The 16,442-nt window shown below is 47.5% G+C and overlaps 1 protein-coding gene across 1 annotated transcript; it reads right to left on the minus strand.

Moving 5' to 3' along the window:
* Positions 1 to 9,161: 9,161 nt before the first annotated feature.
* LOC127299130 (uncharacterized) lies at positions 9,162 to 12,857 on the minus strand. Its single transcript, XM_071820580.1, has 3 exons — positions 11,912 to 12,857; positions 9,779 to 11,695; positions 9,162 to 9,629 (listed from the first exon to the last, which is right to left on the minus strand). Exons 1-3 carry the CDS (start codon positions 12,846 to 12,848, stop codon positions 9,271 to 9,273), a joined length of 3,213 nt encoding a protein of 1,070 aa, XP_071676681.1. The 5' UTR covers positions 12,849 to 12,857; the 3' UTR covers positions 9,162 to 9,270.
* Positions 12,858 to 16,442: the final 3,585 nt, after the last annotated feature.

Consider the following 16,442-nt stretch of genomic DNA (forward strand, 5'->3'; position numbering starts at 1 on the left):
GCAACAAGGATGCCAGCAGCCGGATTGCAAAATGGGCAATTCAGCTATCACCGTATGTACCGGTATATGAAAGAAGAGATGCCATAAAATCGCAAGCTTTAGCTGATTTCTTGGTCGATTGGGCGGAGATACAATACAAGCCGCCAGAACAAAAAATAGAGTACTGGAAGATGCATTTTGATGGATCCAAGCTCAAGGAGGGCCTAGGTGCTGGTGTAGTACTCACCTCACCAAAGGGAGATCACCTCCGGTATGTTTTACAAGTGCACTTCAGGGCGTCAAACAACGTCGCTGAGTACGAGGCTCTGATACATGGGCTCAAGGTCGCAAAAGAAATCGGGGCACTCAGGATCATTTGCTATGGTGATTCAGATCTTGTGGTGCAACAATGTTCCGGAGATTGGGACGCAAAAGATGCCAACATGGCCTCATACCGGTTCCATGTGCAAAAGATTGCCGGATTCTTCGAAGGGTGTGAGTTTCACCATGTGCCGCGCGCAGAAAATGAGGCCGCGGATACTTTATCCAAGCTAGGCTCATCCAGGCAAGAAATTCCTCCCGGGATAGCTCTGGCACACTTGAGAGTTCCATCAATCAAGCCAAGTCCGGAGTCGGAATCAATTTTTGTACCGGAATCACATGTGGTGCCAATGGAGATTGACGAAGGAAACCCGGGGACTGCTCCGGCAAACTCGGGGACTGTACCGGTAAACTCGGGGACTGCGACGCCCATGCCGGAAGAGGCAATGCTTGTGGATAGCATGGACATAGACATGCCGGTGTTTGTGGTTAAAGAGGCACCATCTTGGGTCGAACCTATTAAGGAATTCCTGATCAACGGCACCTTGCCGGTTGACGAAAATGAATCAAGAAGGATACAAAGAAGGTCCAAAGCTTACACCATCATCAATGGCGAAGTGTACAAGAGAAGTGTTACCGGTGTCCTCCAAAGATGTGTGGAGCCGGAAGAAGGAAGAGAAATGCTCGAGGAAATTCATCGAGGAGAATGCGGGCACCACGCTTCTTCAAGGGCGTTGGTAGCAAAAGTGTTCCGGCATGGGTTCTACTGGCCCACAGCCTTGGACAATGCTGAGGATTTGGTAAGGAAATGCAATGGCTGCCAGAGGTATGCTAAGCAAAACCATACCCCAGCATCCGGCTTAAAAACCATACCGCTAACTTGGCCTTTCGCTGTTTGGTGCCTGGACATGGTTGGACCGTTCAAAACCGCAAGGGGAAACATGACCCACATCTTGGTAATGGTGGATAAGTTCACCAAGTGGCTGGAAGTGAAGCCTATCGCAAAATGTGATGGCCACACAGCAGTAAAATTCCTGAAAGATGTAATCCTGCGATATGGATACCCACACAGTATCATAACTGACAATGGCACAAACTTTGCCCAAGGAGAATTCAAGCGATTTTGTGAAAGCAAAAACATCCGGCTGGATTTGTGCTCAGTGGCGCACCCGCAAGGCAACGGTCAAGTTGAGAGAACGAATGCTTTGGTACTTTCCGGTATCAAACCAAGACTCATTGATGCAATGGAAAAATCGCCGGGATGTTGGATCGATGAGCTACCATCAGTGCTGTGGAGTCTAAGAACAACTCCGAACCGGTCTACCGGATACACGCCATTCTTCATGGTTTATGGAGCAGAAGCGGTCATACCAACCGACATTCTCCATGATTCCCCAAGGGTGCAGCTCTATACCGAAGAAGAGGTAAAGGAGGCCCGAGAAAATGATGTGGACTTGCTAGAAGAAGCAAGAGAGCTAGCTTTGGCAAGAACAACCATTTATCAGCAAAACCTCAGACGCTATCATAGCCGGAAGGTCAATCCAAGAGTGTTCCGAGAAGGGGACCTGGTGCTACGCCTGGTGCAGCGCACTGAAGGCCGGCACAAACTTTCCCCTCCGTGGGAAGGACCTTTCATTGTGAGCAAGGCTCTCCACAATGATGCATATTACCTAATCGATGCGCAGGAATGGAAGAAGGGAAGAGCGGACAAGTCCGGAGACGAGACCAAACGTCCATGGAACGTAGCCTTGTTGCGTCCTTTCTACTCTTGAAGTTGTGGTGTAAGAAGTTCCTTTTTGTACCTTATATATGCTATGAATAAAAAGATGTCGGAACCTCGAATGAATCTCGGGGACTTGTCTTGTTAGAATTGCATGAAACATGTCTATTTTTTCCGTTGCCGGTTGCTTATTGAACGTTTTTTCTTTCCGGTTTAGTAGTGTGCTAAACCCTACCGGAGTCTTCGACTCTGCTGTCGTCCATAACTTGGCTTCATGGCAAGCAAGATAAACCGGTAGGGGATAAGCACATGAACTGTGGAGAGGGAAACCGGGAAAGAACAATCCGGAAAAATTTAACTAACCCCGGTTATACCGGTTTTTTGCAAAATTTCGAATTGTTTCTAAGTTCAAGAAAATGCTTATTTGGTGAAAGAACCTTGTGCTCATACGCCAAAGAACGCCCAAAGAAGGCAGGCAGAGCCAAGGCAAAAGAACCAAGTGTGCATCGAATTGGATGCAGAGGCAATCTGGAAATCTTTGCAGTACAGGATAAAAGCAGAACCAAAACGCAAAAATGCTAAGGCAAACTTAAGATAATTGGCTACCGGTATAACTTACCGGCACAAAATGTTGTACGTCAACCATGAGCAGATTTAAAGTTTTACATCATAAGCCCCGGCATACCGGGGCAGAATTTAACAGAATATTGTCTTAAGCCACGCAGGGCCAAACATCATAGCAGGTTATGTCTCAAAGTAGATAATCAGGCAGCAGGAGCTTCCGGAGGAGCGTCGCCAGCACCGGCATCATTGAGAGGCTCCTCATCGGCTTCATCTTCCTCCTCATCAAGATAATCTTGAACGCCGTGAGGGGGAGGAATGAAGGTGCGCATTTCGGCGTACTCCGCGATACGGTACGCGCGATCCTGCCGCTTGGCGGCAAGGATCGGGTCCAGATCGGTTTCCGCGCCTTCGCGCACTCCGGTGAGGGCATCCAGGTCGAGCTCCGGGTACCAGGAACAGGCGACGCGGAGGACAGAGTCCGCTCCAGCGCGTGCAGCGGAGCACTGCCACTCCCGGATCCTTCTGCAAGCACCCTTTAACCGGTCGCTGATCAGGGAGAAGGTATCCGGCACCACTTCACCAGGCCAAAGAGTCTTGAAAAGTTGGGAGGCTACTTCAGGGATGTCGGAAAGATTCCGATCCACTGAGCGCATGTGGGAGATCCGCGCGCTTAGGGCAACCAAGTGATCGTAGGGATCCCAAGGTGCACCCAAGTTGGCGCCGGCCTGCTTTGCCCGGTGCTCCGCAACCTTCTTCATCGCATGGGCCTGGGAGTCCGGAAAGAGCCCTGCGAGACACACAAAAGCTAAGTATATGATACCGGAACAGGCAAGCTTCTAAGCAGAAACCGGAAAAGAGAGAAAAAGAAACTTACGGAGGGCAAGCGCGTCAGTCCGCGTGACCAGAAGGTCGTACTCCTTCTGTTCCGCTTTCAGCCGCGCAACCTCGTTCTCGGCTGCTTTCTGGGCCTTCCTGGCCTCCTCCGCGGCAGCTTTGTGCGCTTTGGCGGCTTTGCCCTCGGCTGCTTTTATCGCCTTGGCGCCCTCCTCCAGCTCTGCCTGCAACACCGCATTGGCATTGCCGGCATCCTCCAGCGCCTCGTTTAGCCTGGCCTCCGCGGCAGCTTCGGCGGCCTTCAGCTCCTTAGCGTACCGGGCTCCGGCCTGCATAGCCTGGTCCTTGAGCTTTCTGGAGATATCCTGTTGGGCGCTCAAGGCCTCCTGGTGATCCCGGATGAGCTGCTCCTTTTCAGCTAAGAGCCGGAACAGAAGATATTAGCAAAACACAAAGGCAAGTGAGAAGCGAGTCAACCGGATAGAAGTTGTACCTTGGAGCTTGGCAACCTGCTCCTTGAGGGCCTCAATGGAGGCTTCCGGAACAGCTGTTGTGCACAAAACTTGTAAGTCACAAAGAAAAGAAAAACATTCCGGTGAAAAGATGTCGGAGGTGCGAGAAATTACCTAGGCACTTGCTGTGCGCCTCAGCAAGGCTCCGGTGCTCCCATAGAAGCTCCTCAAAGAGGGCTTTCCGGGCGTCGGCCGTGCTCTGTTTAAGGAAGTGATGTTAGTGAAGAACAAAGGATCTTAACCCGAAACCCGGGGACTGGTGATGCCGGTTTCGTGCATTTCTAGTAAGTTTTGCGCTAAGAGCGGGCTCTCAACCCAAAACTCGGGGACTGGGAGTTTGCGGCATCTTTAAAGAAAGAGTTTTGCACTAAGAGATAGATGCCGGTTGGGAAGTTCTTTAAAAAGGAAGTTTCGCGCTCAGAGTTGCACTCTAAACCCAAAACTCGGGGACTGGGAGGATAGACAAGATCCGGGAAAGAGGAAAACCGGCATCAAGAAAATTTACATGAGAGATTGATAAAACTTACCACTACGTTGGCGGTGGCGTCGTACCACGCGCTGTCAAACTCCTTCACGGCGCGCTTGAGGCGCGTGAAGTGTTCTTCAGTTGAGCGAGGGCCGGCAGGATCTGGCGCCGGGAGGCGGTCCTTCCCTATGCCGCGGGTAGCTGCGGAGATGTCAGCAGCGTTCCAGCGCTGGGCGTAAGGAAGGAGAGGCCCCAAGTCCTGGCCTCCGCGTTTAAGCTCAACGATCCGGCCCAAAAGGCCGGAAGGTTTGTCTTGGACCGTCATGGCGGCAGGACCGGTGTGCAGCACCAATGGCTGCGCGCCGCCTGAGGAGCTGCCGTCCGCACCCTTTCCGCGTGACGCCCCCGGCTTAAGGGACGCCGGCGGCGGCTTAGGCGCTGCCGCGGGAGCTTCCTGGGTCGGTGGAGGCGTTGGCGTGGGCCCGGTTGCTTGGGGACCAGAGGTTTCCGGTGGCGGTGGCGGTGCAGAGGTTTCCGGCGCGGAAGCTTCCGGCGCTGGCTTGGAGGAAGTTTTCTTCCTTTTCTTCTTCTCGAGGGCGGGAGGAACAGAGGGTTCCGCCTGCCCAACAGGGTCTTTTCCGGCGCCCATGTTGCTGGCGCCGGTATCTTGAGTTTCTGGAGGGGAGGCAAGGCCCTCCTCCGCGCGGGGATTTGGCGGTGTAGGGGCCGCGCGCCCCGAACTTGTTGTGCCCCCCAGAGGGGAGGCAGAGATGTTGCCGGCACTAGATGGTACCGGACTGGAGTGAGGAGGAGGAGTCGAGGCCCTGGCCGAGCCGGCAGAGCCCTCAGGCCTGGGGCCAAGCTTGAGCGCGGGGCTGAAAGAAAGAAAAGAAAGAAAGATTGAGAAAAAGCAACCGAAAAAGAACTTGGTGGAAATAGAACAAGCAAAAGAAGAAGCCTTACCCGGTGGCCGTCGGCATCTGCTTGCGGCGCCTCATGGCAACGACCTTGCCCGCGACGGGCTCGGTCCTGAAGCGTTTGGCGGGAGGAGCTTGGCTTGAGCCGGCATCAGAGGCCGGCGTCTTGTTCTTCTGGCCTTGGGCCATGAGTTTGTCAACAAACTCTTTGCCGGCCTCGGCCTGCAGCGGCGTCGCATGCTCATGGATCTGTGGGTTAAGGTTGGCTGAGGGTGCATCTACAGAAGGACAATAGCAAAAAATATGAGAGGAATGAAAGAAAAGCTACCTCAAGAATGGTCAACTCATCAGACGAACCGGAAGGTTCCGGCGGGGCTTTGCCGAGGCGCGCGGCAGGAGTCCGGCCCATCTTTAAATCCTTCCAAAAAATGACGGGGTCGGGGTCAAACTTGTCGAGACCGCGCTTCCGGCAGCGGCCTCGCTTGTCGGATTCGATCCGGGGGAAGCGGTCCTTGGCCTGAGAAAACAAAAGAGAAAAAAGAGGTCAGTCGCAATGCAAAAGTTACCGGCAAAACCGACCCGAGTTGTGTAATTTCTTACTTCTTGGGTCGGGGGGTTAGTAGAGCTAAGAGGCCGGAGGCCCCATTCCCAGTCTTCCGGCATGGAGGTCTGGCAGATTTGCCTGGCCTTGAGGACGACGTCCCTCTTGCTGAGAGGCAGGCCGGTGATCTTGGTAGGATCGCCGGGACCATACATCTCGCTCATCTTGTGGGCGCGGCGCTTAAGAGGAAGCACCCGGCGCGAAATGAAAGTGCGGATGATATCGTCGGAGCAGAGGTCGGTGTCCTTCATGCGCTGTTTCATGAAGCGTATGATCCGGTTTGTCTCGTTGTGAGACTCCTTCGGATTATAGCTCCAGTTAGTTTTGGCGGGCGGCGCCGGATCAAAAGGAGGCAGATCTATGAGATCCGCGGCGCCGGTGTTCTTAACATAGAAAAAGGTCCCTTGCCATAACTGGCATGACTCGAGACCGGAAAATTTGAAGAAAGGGCTCGCTTGACGAGAGCCAATGATGCAAGACCCGCATTGCACGGGAGGTTTGGGAGGAGGAATATCTACGCCCTGAACGGAATTAATCCGAAGGGCGAAGAATCGAGCAAACGTCTCACGAGTGGGACGAATGCCGATATATGCCTCCATGAAGGTGACATAGCAAGAAAGATAGAAGATGGCATTGCCAGGAAGATGGTGAGGTTGGAGTTTATAGAAGTCAAGGAAATCCCGGAAAAAGGAGGAAACGGGAAGGCCGAAGCCGCGCTCAAAATGAGCAAGAAAGACAACACGTTCGCCGGGTTCGAGCACCGGCTCAATCTCGTCGCCGGGAATCCGGGAGGAAACTCCTTCCGGAATCCTCCGGGACCGGTATAACCAGTCGATTTCGTACTGGCTGACGCTGGAGCCCATCCAGGCTCCGCGGGTGACCTCGGAAAGATTGGTGCCGGAAGCTTGGCTGGAGCTTCCGGCATCTTGTTCTTGGGAGCTCTCGGTTTCCGTCCGCGCAAGTTCAGCGCTGACCCCGTCAGATGCGGGATCTTCCGGGTTACCGGAGGAAGAGGAGGAAGCGTATTGTTCGGAAGACATTCGGGTTCAAGAGGTTTTTGGTATCTACTCGGAAAAAACAGATTCCCTAAAAACTACCCCCGCGAGAAGATCTACGAAGGACAGAAAAACCAAAGAAAAGGAAAAAATAAATATGTTTTCAACTCAAGATCTGAACTGCGAGTAAAGGAAGAGCAAATGGGAAAAAGGACTAACCTGGGGCGGCAGAGTCGCACAGGGAAGTAACCGCCGGCGTCGGGGCAGGCTCAAAGTGAACAGAGAAGTCCGGCGACGGCGAGGTGGGGAGGAACTTGAAGAAGCTCCAATGTCGCGGCGGAGAAGGAAGCGCCGCGGAAGTTTGTCCCGCGGAGAAGTCCGGCGGCGTCTGGCGGTGCGCTCGTGAAGGGTTTGCTGGGCGGCGAAACTAGAACGAGCAGAGGAGCGGTGGAGGTGTGCGAGCGAAGAACGGCAGTGCGCGAGGAAGTGGAGAATGCGAAGAAGAAGAAGGAGAAGGGGCGGTTTTGCCCTTATAAAGAAAAAGAGGTAGGGCCAAGAACCGCCGAACCGTAGCGGTTCAGTCATGGGCCGCGACGGTTCGCCTCGCGTATGGCCACGTGGCGCGAACATACACGCGCGGAAGAAAAGGGCCACAGGGGGGCGCACAGGATCCGGAGAAGTGGTTGGGATCCGGTGCGGCTCAATTAATGCGCGCGCGGAAGCCGAACGGAAGTGACTACTGACACTGGCGCGACAGTCACAGTGCGCATGTCTCTGTCAGGCGCGAGACCCGATATATTCTCGACTTCGCCGAGGAAGTATTTAATGACCAAGATACCGGAAAGTAAGATGCCGGAGAATGCCTTGCGAGCAGGGAAAATGTGAGTCCGAGCAAAGATGCCGGATTTGAACCAAAGACTGAGAAAGTTAAACCGGTATCACAAGATACGGAAACCTGGCATGGTCTGTTGGATAGAATCCGCCAGACTATACCAGCTTCGGGGACTAATGTTGGGGGGATGACCCCCGGTATGCCAAAGATATGCCATACCGGATGGTCTCACCCTTCAAGATACCGGTTTAATGTTCATGCCGGAATAAGAAAATAGAGTTTGGCTGAGTAAAGCTAAGCCGGTATCCCCAAGAGGGGTATACCGAAACCAGGAAGGAAAGATGCCGGAGCACCGGAAGGAAGAACATGCCGACTGACTGGTCAAAGATTCCGTCAGGAGCTAAAGGACAAGGATGAGCTAAGCAAAGTAGCTTTAAACGAAGACTAGAAGACAAAGAGGAGGATGACGGTCAAAGAAGCCGGAGGACGTCAGCCTCCATGTTTAAAGAAGACCCCGGCGTCATCTATGATTAAAGTAACTTTATAAAGTATCTTTGTAAAGTAGTTTGTCTAGTCAAAGATCCCATTAGGGTTTCTTGTTCTGTAAGCCACCCTCTCCCCTATATAAGGAGAGGGGGCAGCCTCTTTCATACGCGCGATCAACAGAAGGGAGAACAACCTGTAACCTGTTTTGAGATCAATGAACATGGTGATCTAGAGCGAGTTCATCCTTGTGTCTTTCTTCTTCTACCTCTGGCCCTGGCCAAGTTCTTGAGGAAAGCATCCGGAAGTTCGTCCATCTAGTCACAAACCCTCCCCCGAATCCTCTAGCGTCCATTCGGCCCCAAGATAAGCCATCCCATGGCATCTGCTCGTTCACCACGACGACAGATGATGCTTTTCGGTACAACATGAGGTTCGTTTATTACTTTAGTGCTATATTTACTTTTTTTGGATTGAATACTCGATATATTTCTGAGCATTGTACGGATTAGCACATTCTAAAGTTATATGATTAAGTAAGCAAATGATTTTCTTTTACTAGTTATTGAGTTTGAAAAAAATGGCCCCATTTTGTCGCACCGGGGCCCCAAAATCCTGGAGACGGGGCTGCTGATGAGGCTGTGGATTATTTTTTCTTTTATGCCCCAGTTTATACTCACTAGAATGTGGAGACGAGAGGCATGTTTTCCCCGTAACTTTCATTTTCCCAAATCCTGTCGCACATAAGGAAACTACATTCAAAATTTGAATAGCAAAAACAGTTGTGTGGAAATGATAGAAGCAAGAGAAACATTTTGCCGCTGAAAATACAATCAACTTTCGTTATATGTACATAGCAACTTTACTAGCGTCTAGCGGTATACATTCATTGATGATACTACGAGTTCATTGGTTCCATAACACATCACTTCACCTTTCTTACTAAGTAAAATGAAAGTAGAAATTATCAAGCAAAAGTACCATAATCGCTTTAGAAGAAACAACATAAGACGACTACAAATTTATCATCTATATGTCCGTAGGCATTACTGGGCAGGAATAGTGAAGACAACATGCAGATAATCAACATGTTGATCTTCACATGTCTTAGTCCCAGCAGATAACTGATCACTTGCACGTCTTGCCGTTGGTCTGCGTAATGGGTTAGGCTCCAGGCACTGAAATGCAACGCTGAGCACGCCGTGCATTTCCCTAGCAGTTTCAGCGTCCGGGAGCACGAGCCTGGAGTCCAGCAGATCTTTCAGACACACGCCATTTTTGTTGGTCATCAAGTAGATTGACGAGAGCAAATCGCCTGGATATAAACCCATAAATAGCTCGAGAACCAACACTCCGAAGCTGTATACATCGCACATCTCCGTCACATTCTCTGTGTATGCTAGCTCTGCAATTAATGTTAAATAAGTGTAACTATGCAGTTCAAAAGTCATCATAATGATCAGAATACACGACAATTTAGAATGCATGAAGGTACTTATGTAGTGCCAAACCCGAAAAACTACTAGTACTTGATAAGGTTTGATATCTGTTTACCTGGGGCAAGATAGCCTTTTGTCCCAGCAAGCTTTGTGAGATTGAGGCCATTAACATTGAGAATTTTAGCCGTACCAAAATCAGAGACACAAGCTCTAAACTCCTGATCAAGCAAAATATTTCTGCTTGTTATATCTCGGTGGACTATAGGTGACGAACAATCATGATGCATGTATGCCAAAGCATGAACCACGTCCAACACAATATATATCCGCCTTTTCCAGTTCAACTCGATTGCCGTTTCATTGGCCTTCAGTATTTCTGCCAAGTTTCCTCTCTCCATGTATTCGTAGATAAGAAATCTGCCTTGGTTGGAGGAACAATACCCAAACAGTTTTACGATGTTTCGATGCCGAATCTGCACCAGTGCCTCGACTTCCCGGTTGAACACTAACTCGTTCACGCAACACTCATCTTCTACCATGTGTATCTTCTTCACAGCATATATTTCACATGTTCCAAGTCTAGCTTTGTAGACAGATCCATATCCTCCTGTTCCTATGCAGTGTAGCTCACTAAAATTGTCGGTTGCTTCAGTGATTTGCTTGAACATGTTTTCCCCATCAAAACTCCAAATAGAGAAGACCTTTTCTTGTGTTACTTTATCGGTGTTAATTGGCTTGGATTTTTTCCTTTCATGTTGGAACATAAATATGGCTGCTACAAGAACAAGCAATACCAGAGCAAGAACCATGACTAGTACAAGTGTTCTGTATCCATTATTTTTCCCTTCACTCTTTGTTGCACTACTACAAGGGGGCAATCCTTTCACTACACCACATAGCATCTTATTATGCATGAACCACTTGATTGGAGCTCCATGGAAAATCTTACTCTCTGGGACTGGTCCTTCCAACTCATTGTAAGATACATCAATGGATATCAAGCTTTCCATACTCTGGAATGATTGCGGGATGGAGCCATTAAGCTCATTGTGCGAAAGGTTCAAAGTATCTAGCATGATCAGACCACTAAGTTGGCTTGGTATTGCCCCAGAAAATGAATTATCACTTAAATCCAACATGTATTGTAAGTTGTGCAACACCCCTAGCATGGCAGGGATGTTTCCTTTGAAGTTATTTCTGCTCAGATTTAGCGAGCGAAGCTTTAAACAATTCCCAATTGATTCATGTACCAAATCACTTAGGTTGTTTGATGACAAATCCAACAACTCCAGACTGGACAGTGCTCCAATTTCTTGTGGTATGCTTCCATGGAGAAAATTCTCTGCGAGGCTCAAATTGAACAATTTTTTTAGATTGCCCAGTTCACTTGGAATCTTTCCTTCGAGCTTGTTTGATGAAAGATCAAGTAGCCCTAGCTGAGGTAGTTTCCCCATACTTATGGGTATTGTCCCCCTGATGTTGTTGTTTGAGAGGCGTAGCATGGTAAGATTACGGCTTTCCATCCACCGAGATGATAATTGCCCAAATAGTTTATTCAAGCTCATATCCATATAAAGAAGATTTGGATGAACTCCCAACTCAGAAATATCTCCTTCAATTTGATTCTTTTCTAGACGTACTCTAACTAGGCTTGTGCAGTGTACTAAACTTGATGGCAGAGGTCCATTGAGGTAGTTATCAAATGCAATTAAATACTTGAGATGGCCTCCAACACACAACTCTGGTGGCAAGGGACCCGAGAGATTGTTACTGTCCAACTCCAAATCCTCAAGATCCATTAAGGTGCCAATTTCTTGTGGAACATGTCCGGAAAAATGATTGTCATCAAGGTGTAAGATAGCGAGCTTAGACAAGTTTCCAAATATATTGGGGATGGAACCCATGAACTGATTATAACTAAGGTACAGGCCAGTGAGTTTAGTCAAATTTCCAAAGGTATTGGGGATGGAACCCATGAGTTTGTTGCTGGTAAGATCTAACTCTTTTAGATTCACCAGGTAACCTAGTTCTCGTGGAATACGTCCAGAAAGTTGGTTATTCCACATGTACAAGCCAGTGAGGTTAATCAATCTCCCAAAGATATCAAGGATGGAGCCCATGAAAAAGTTGGAGCTGAGATTTAACTTTATTAGATTCACCAGGTAACCTACTTCTCGGGGAAGATACCCTGAGAATTTATTACCATGAAGGTAGAGCGAAGTGAGCTTTGTCAAATTTTCAAAGGTATTGGGGATGGAACCAGTGAGTTTGTTGCTGTTAAGATACAGCAATTTTAGATTAACCAGGTAACCTAGTTCTTGAGGAATACATCCAGACAGTTGGTTATCCCATAGGGCCAAGCCAGTGAGTTTAATCAAACTCCCAAAGGAATTGGGGATGGAACCCATCAGCTCGTTATCGCTAAGATCCAACTCTTCTAAATTCACAAGGTAACCTAGTTCCCGAGGAAGATATCCAGATAATTGATTACTATAAAGGTACAAGATAGTGAGTTTTGTAATATTCCCTAAATTTCTTGGAATGGGGCCTGTGAGGTTGTTGATGGAAAAATCTAACCTAAGAAGCTTCTTTAGGTAGCCTAGTTCACTAGGGATGGGACCGGAAAAGTGATTGGCAGACAAGTTGAGCGTCACAAGACCCTCAAGTTGTACTATTTGCCTTGGTATTTCACCGGAGAGTTGATTCTGCTGGAGCATCAAGCAGCGCAGTTGTGTCAAGGATGCTAAAGCAGGTGATAAAGAGCCCCTTATCTGATTGCGTTGAAGAAGCAGGAAGCGGAGCTCTCTGAGCGACACAATGCTTGGAGGGATCCTCCCGGTGAGCCTGTTGTGAGAGAGCTGGATGCTCGTCAGGGTTGCCAACGCCGTGAAGTTGAGGGCGTCGAGCTCCCCTTTGAGCCGAAGCCCTCGTAGAGAGATCTTGGTGATCACCACCTCTTGGTGCCATGCTTGATGCTTGCTGCACTTGATGCCGTACCAGCTGCAGGGCCATGTAGTGGTAGTGTTTCCCGTTTTCCAGGATTGCAGCTGGGCTGGTTGGCTTTGGAGTGTGGCCTTCCAGGCAAGGAGCGCTCCAGCTTGTTCTTGTAGGGATGGCACTGCCTTGGCCGGGGGAAACCAGCAGGCCAGTAGGAGAGTGAGCATCACGAGTGGGGAAGTCTCCATGATAGCATGAGTCAATCGCTAGCTGTGGTAGGAGACTTCACCTTGTTAATATATGCTAACTTCATGGTACCAACGACTAGCATCCATTCAGTCATACATCCGACGCGCTTTGTTCGGTCGCCTCGTCTTGGTCGGGCACTCGCCGAAAGATGTAAAATAAATGTAAGATTCTTATTCTTGATCGCAGGCTGTCATCAGGGCGGACGGTTCTTGCAATTTAAAACTGGTCTAAGCTTTGAAGTCCTGTTAAAGTGGCACATCTGGATTGATCGGAGGCTGGACATGGACAACAGTTTTTTTCGATAATGGGCACTTTATTACTTTGAGCAATAGATTCGGTCTCTGCATAGCTAAGATACACACAGCTGCACAAATATCTGTTACAAAAACACCACTGAAATCCGAAGGCAAGTATTCAAGTTCTCGAAAAATAAAAACAACGAGCTATGCAGGCGTAGATCACGCTGCCGCCCATGTTGGGAAAAAAATATCCCTTATCGTATCCTCCAACCATGAAGACACTTCCGTAAAGAGGTCTCGATGCTCCACACGCTGAAGTGGCACCATGAACGGAGCGTACCTGTGCACCGGTATATGACCTGCATAAAAGAGGAAGAAACATTATTAAAAATCTTATCATTTCTACATAGCCACAATGACCAAAGAACGGCAATCGCTCCCATCATAATAAGACGCTTAAACCTAGCATCCACACCATTGAGCCAATTGCCAAATATATTGGCAACACTACGTGGTGGGTATAAGGTAGACCCTATTTGAACAGCTGACAATATAGACCTAGCAAACTTAAACTGAAAGAATAAGTGCTTAATAGTCTCATCGTGATGAAAAAGACGCACTTTTTACTTCCATGCCAGTTGTGTTTGGCAAGATTATCTTTAGTAAGAATGATATCACGACGAAGATACCATTCAAACACTTACGTTTTAAGCGGTATCTTCATCTTCTAAATTTTTAAATTATTATCGACTGGAATGTCAGGCTGAATTAAAGCATTGTACATGGAAGCCACTGAGAATAAACCATTCCCGGTGAGGTTCCATCGAAACACATCATACCCCTACATCAACTGAACTAACTCAAGACGATGTAACAATTCATGCCAAGAGGTTTGCCTAGGTCCGATGAGACTTCTTCTGAATGCCACATTCGGTGGGAAAGTTTCCAACACCTTAGAGATAGTATCGCTTTTGTGGCGCACTATATTGTACAGTGCCGGATATTGTTCTCGAAGCGTGGCATTACCTAGCCATTTGTCCTCCCATAAACGAATTTCTGACACATCCTTAATAGAGAAAGATCCATATGAAAAGAAATACTTCTTTGTATCCATAAGACCTGCCCAAAAATATGAATCTCCTGGTTTCCAAAGAACCTGAGATAGAGCCTTTGATCCAATATACTTAATCTTGAGGAGTGTTTGCCATACTCCCTCCTCGGTAAGTAACTTAGATCTTGGATGCCAAGTCCTCCATGGTCCTTGGGGCAGCAAAGCACACTCCACTTAGCCAATCGATATTTACGCTTCTCGCTATCCCCTTGCCAGAAGAATCTTGATCGGAAATAATCCAATCTTTTTAAGACTCCTCCAGGAAGTTGGAAGAAAGATATCATATATAGTGCCATGTTGCTTAGTACCGCATTTATGAGAACTAATCTTCCTCCCAAGAACAGTAATTTGTATTTGCAACTGCTTAATCTAATATGTAGTCTTTCCTCAACTATTTTCCATTCGGCATTGGTTAGTCTCCGATAATGAATCGGAATACCCAAGTACCTAATCGTAAATTGGCCTTTCCCGCAGCCGAAAAGCTCAGCATACTCCGCAACATGGTCTTGGGCCTCACCAAAACAAAATAGTTCACTTTTATGGAAATTTATTTTCAGACCCGATAGTTGCTCAAATACTGAAAGAATTAGCTGTAGATTTCGAGCCTTTTTGATGTCATGATCCATAAAAAGAATTGTATCGTCGGCATATTGAAGAATGGACAATCCTCCATCAACAAGATGATGAATGACCCCTTTAATCTGGCCCTCTGACTTTGTGCGTTCAATCATGACAACAAGCATATCTGTCACTATATTAAATAGCACTTGCGATAATGGATCTCCCTGTCTTAGTCCCTTCTTGGTTTGAAAGTATTTGCCCATGTCATCATTGATTTTAATGACAGCACTCCCCCGAGACGAAACTATTGATCAACGCACCCCACTCATAATAAAACCTTTCATTTTGAGAGTTTGTTGCAAGAAACACCACTTAACCTTATCATAGGTTTTTTCAAAGTTAATCTTTAAAATCATTCCATTCAATTTCTTCCTATGCAATTCATGAATAGTTTCATTGAGGACTACAATCCCTTCCAGGATGTTTCATCATTGCATAAAAGCAGTTTGTGAAGGCCTAATCACATTGTCAGCCACCGTGTTGAGTCTGATCGTGGCAACCTTAGTGAATATTTTAAAGCTAACGTTAAGAAGACAAATAGGACGGTATTGTTGGATCCTTTATGCTTCATTAACCTTTGGTAATAAGGTAATTTCATCAAAGTTAAGATGAAAAAGCTCCAGCTGTTCAGAATGTAGAACAGCGAAAAGATCTAGAAGGTCAGACTTGATGACATCGCAGAAAGACTGATAAAATTCAGCTGGAAAGCCATCGGGACCAGGGCCTTATTATGCTCCATTTGGAAAACAACTTTTCTTACTTCCTCCTCGGTATAAGGCGAAGTGAGAAAATTATTCTCCGTATGAGAGAGTTGGGGTATATCATTCGTTCTAGTTGTAAGGGTATATTGCCCCTATGTGTGGTTTTGGTAATTAATGACAACCCCTATGGACTAATGTTTTCTTTGAGTTTATATGAAGGAATATTCCATAGGTACTACTTGTATTCCATGTGTTGGATTCAAGTATGGATGCCATGAAGATAAATATATACCTTGTGTATTGGCATCAAGATCATCGATTTGAACATATATATGTGATATGATCAAGAAGAAGAAATGAAGATGGAGTTCTTATGTGGAACTCAATATTAGCCATGCTCTATCTTATGTGATAAGCAATGAATGATCAAGATCTTGAGAGCTTGATTCCAAGTGAAGAATTCTTTATACACCTCAAGATATTATGATAGAGTATGAGAAGATACAAGTTTGAGTTGGGCAAGTTCAAGATGAGCATCTCAAGTGGATCACATGCTTGAAGCTTGCCGTCCATTTGGTGATAATGGATATGTGAAGATGTGCATCAATGGAGCTTTCTCACCATGGTGTATGGGGGAGCATTTGTGAGTCTTCACTTAGCAATGATGATCAAGTGAGGCATTCCGGCTTGAGTGGAGCTTGAAGAGTTATCATCAAGATCAAGCGGGATGCGCAAGGCAAAGGTATGGCCTTGATAGGTTTTCCTTTTACCGGTCTCAAGGTGGTTGATGGGAGACCAGATTATAGGATAGATAGCCGCACTATTAAGAGGGGCTTTCGGTTGGGTAACTTGATCGCATCGTCTTAGGGAGCTCAATCATTTGCATACTTTGCATATCCCTATTGCTTCTTGGTGTTTCTC

This window comes from Lolium perenne, chromosome 5 (genome assembly GCF_019359855.2).
Source record: "Lolium perenne isolate Kyuss_39 chromosome 5, Kyuss_2.0, whole genome shotgun sequence".
Lineage (NCBI taxonomy): Eukaryota > Viridiplantae > Streptophyta > Magnoliopsida > Poales > Poaceae > Lolium > Lolium perenne.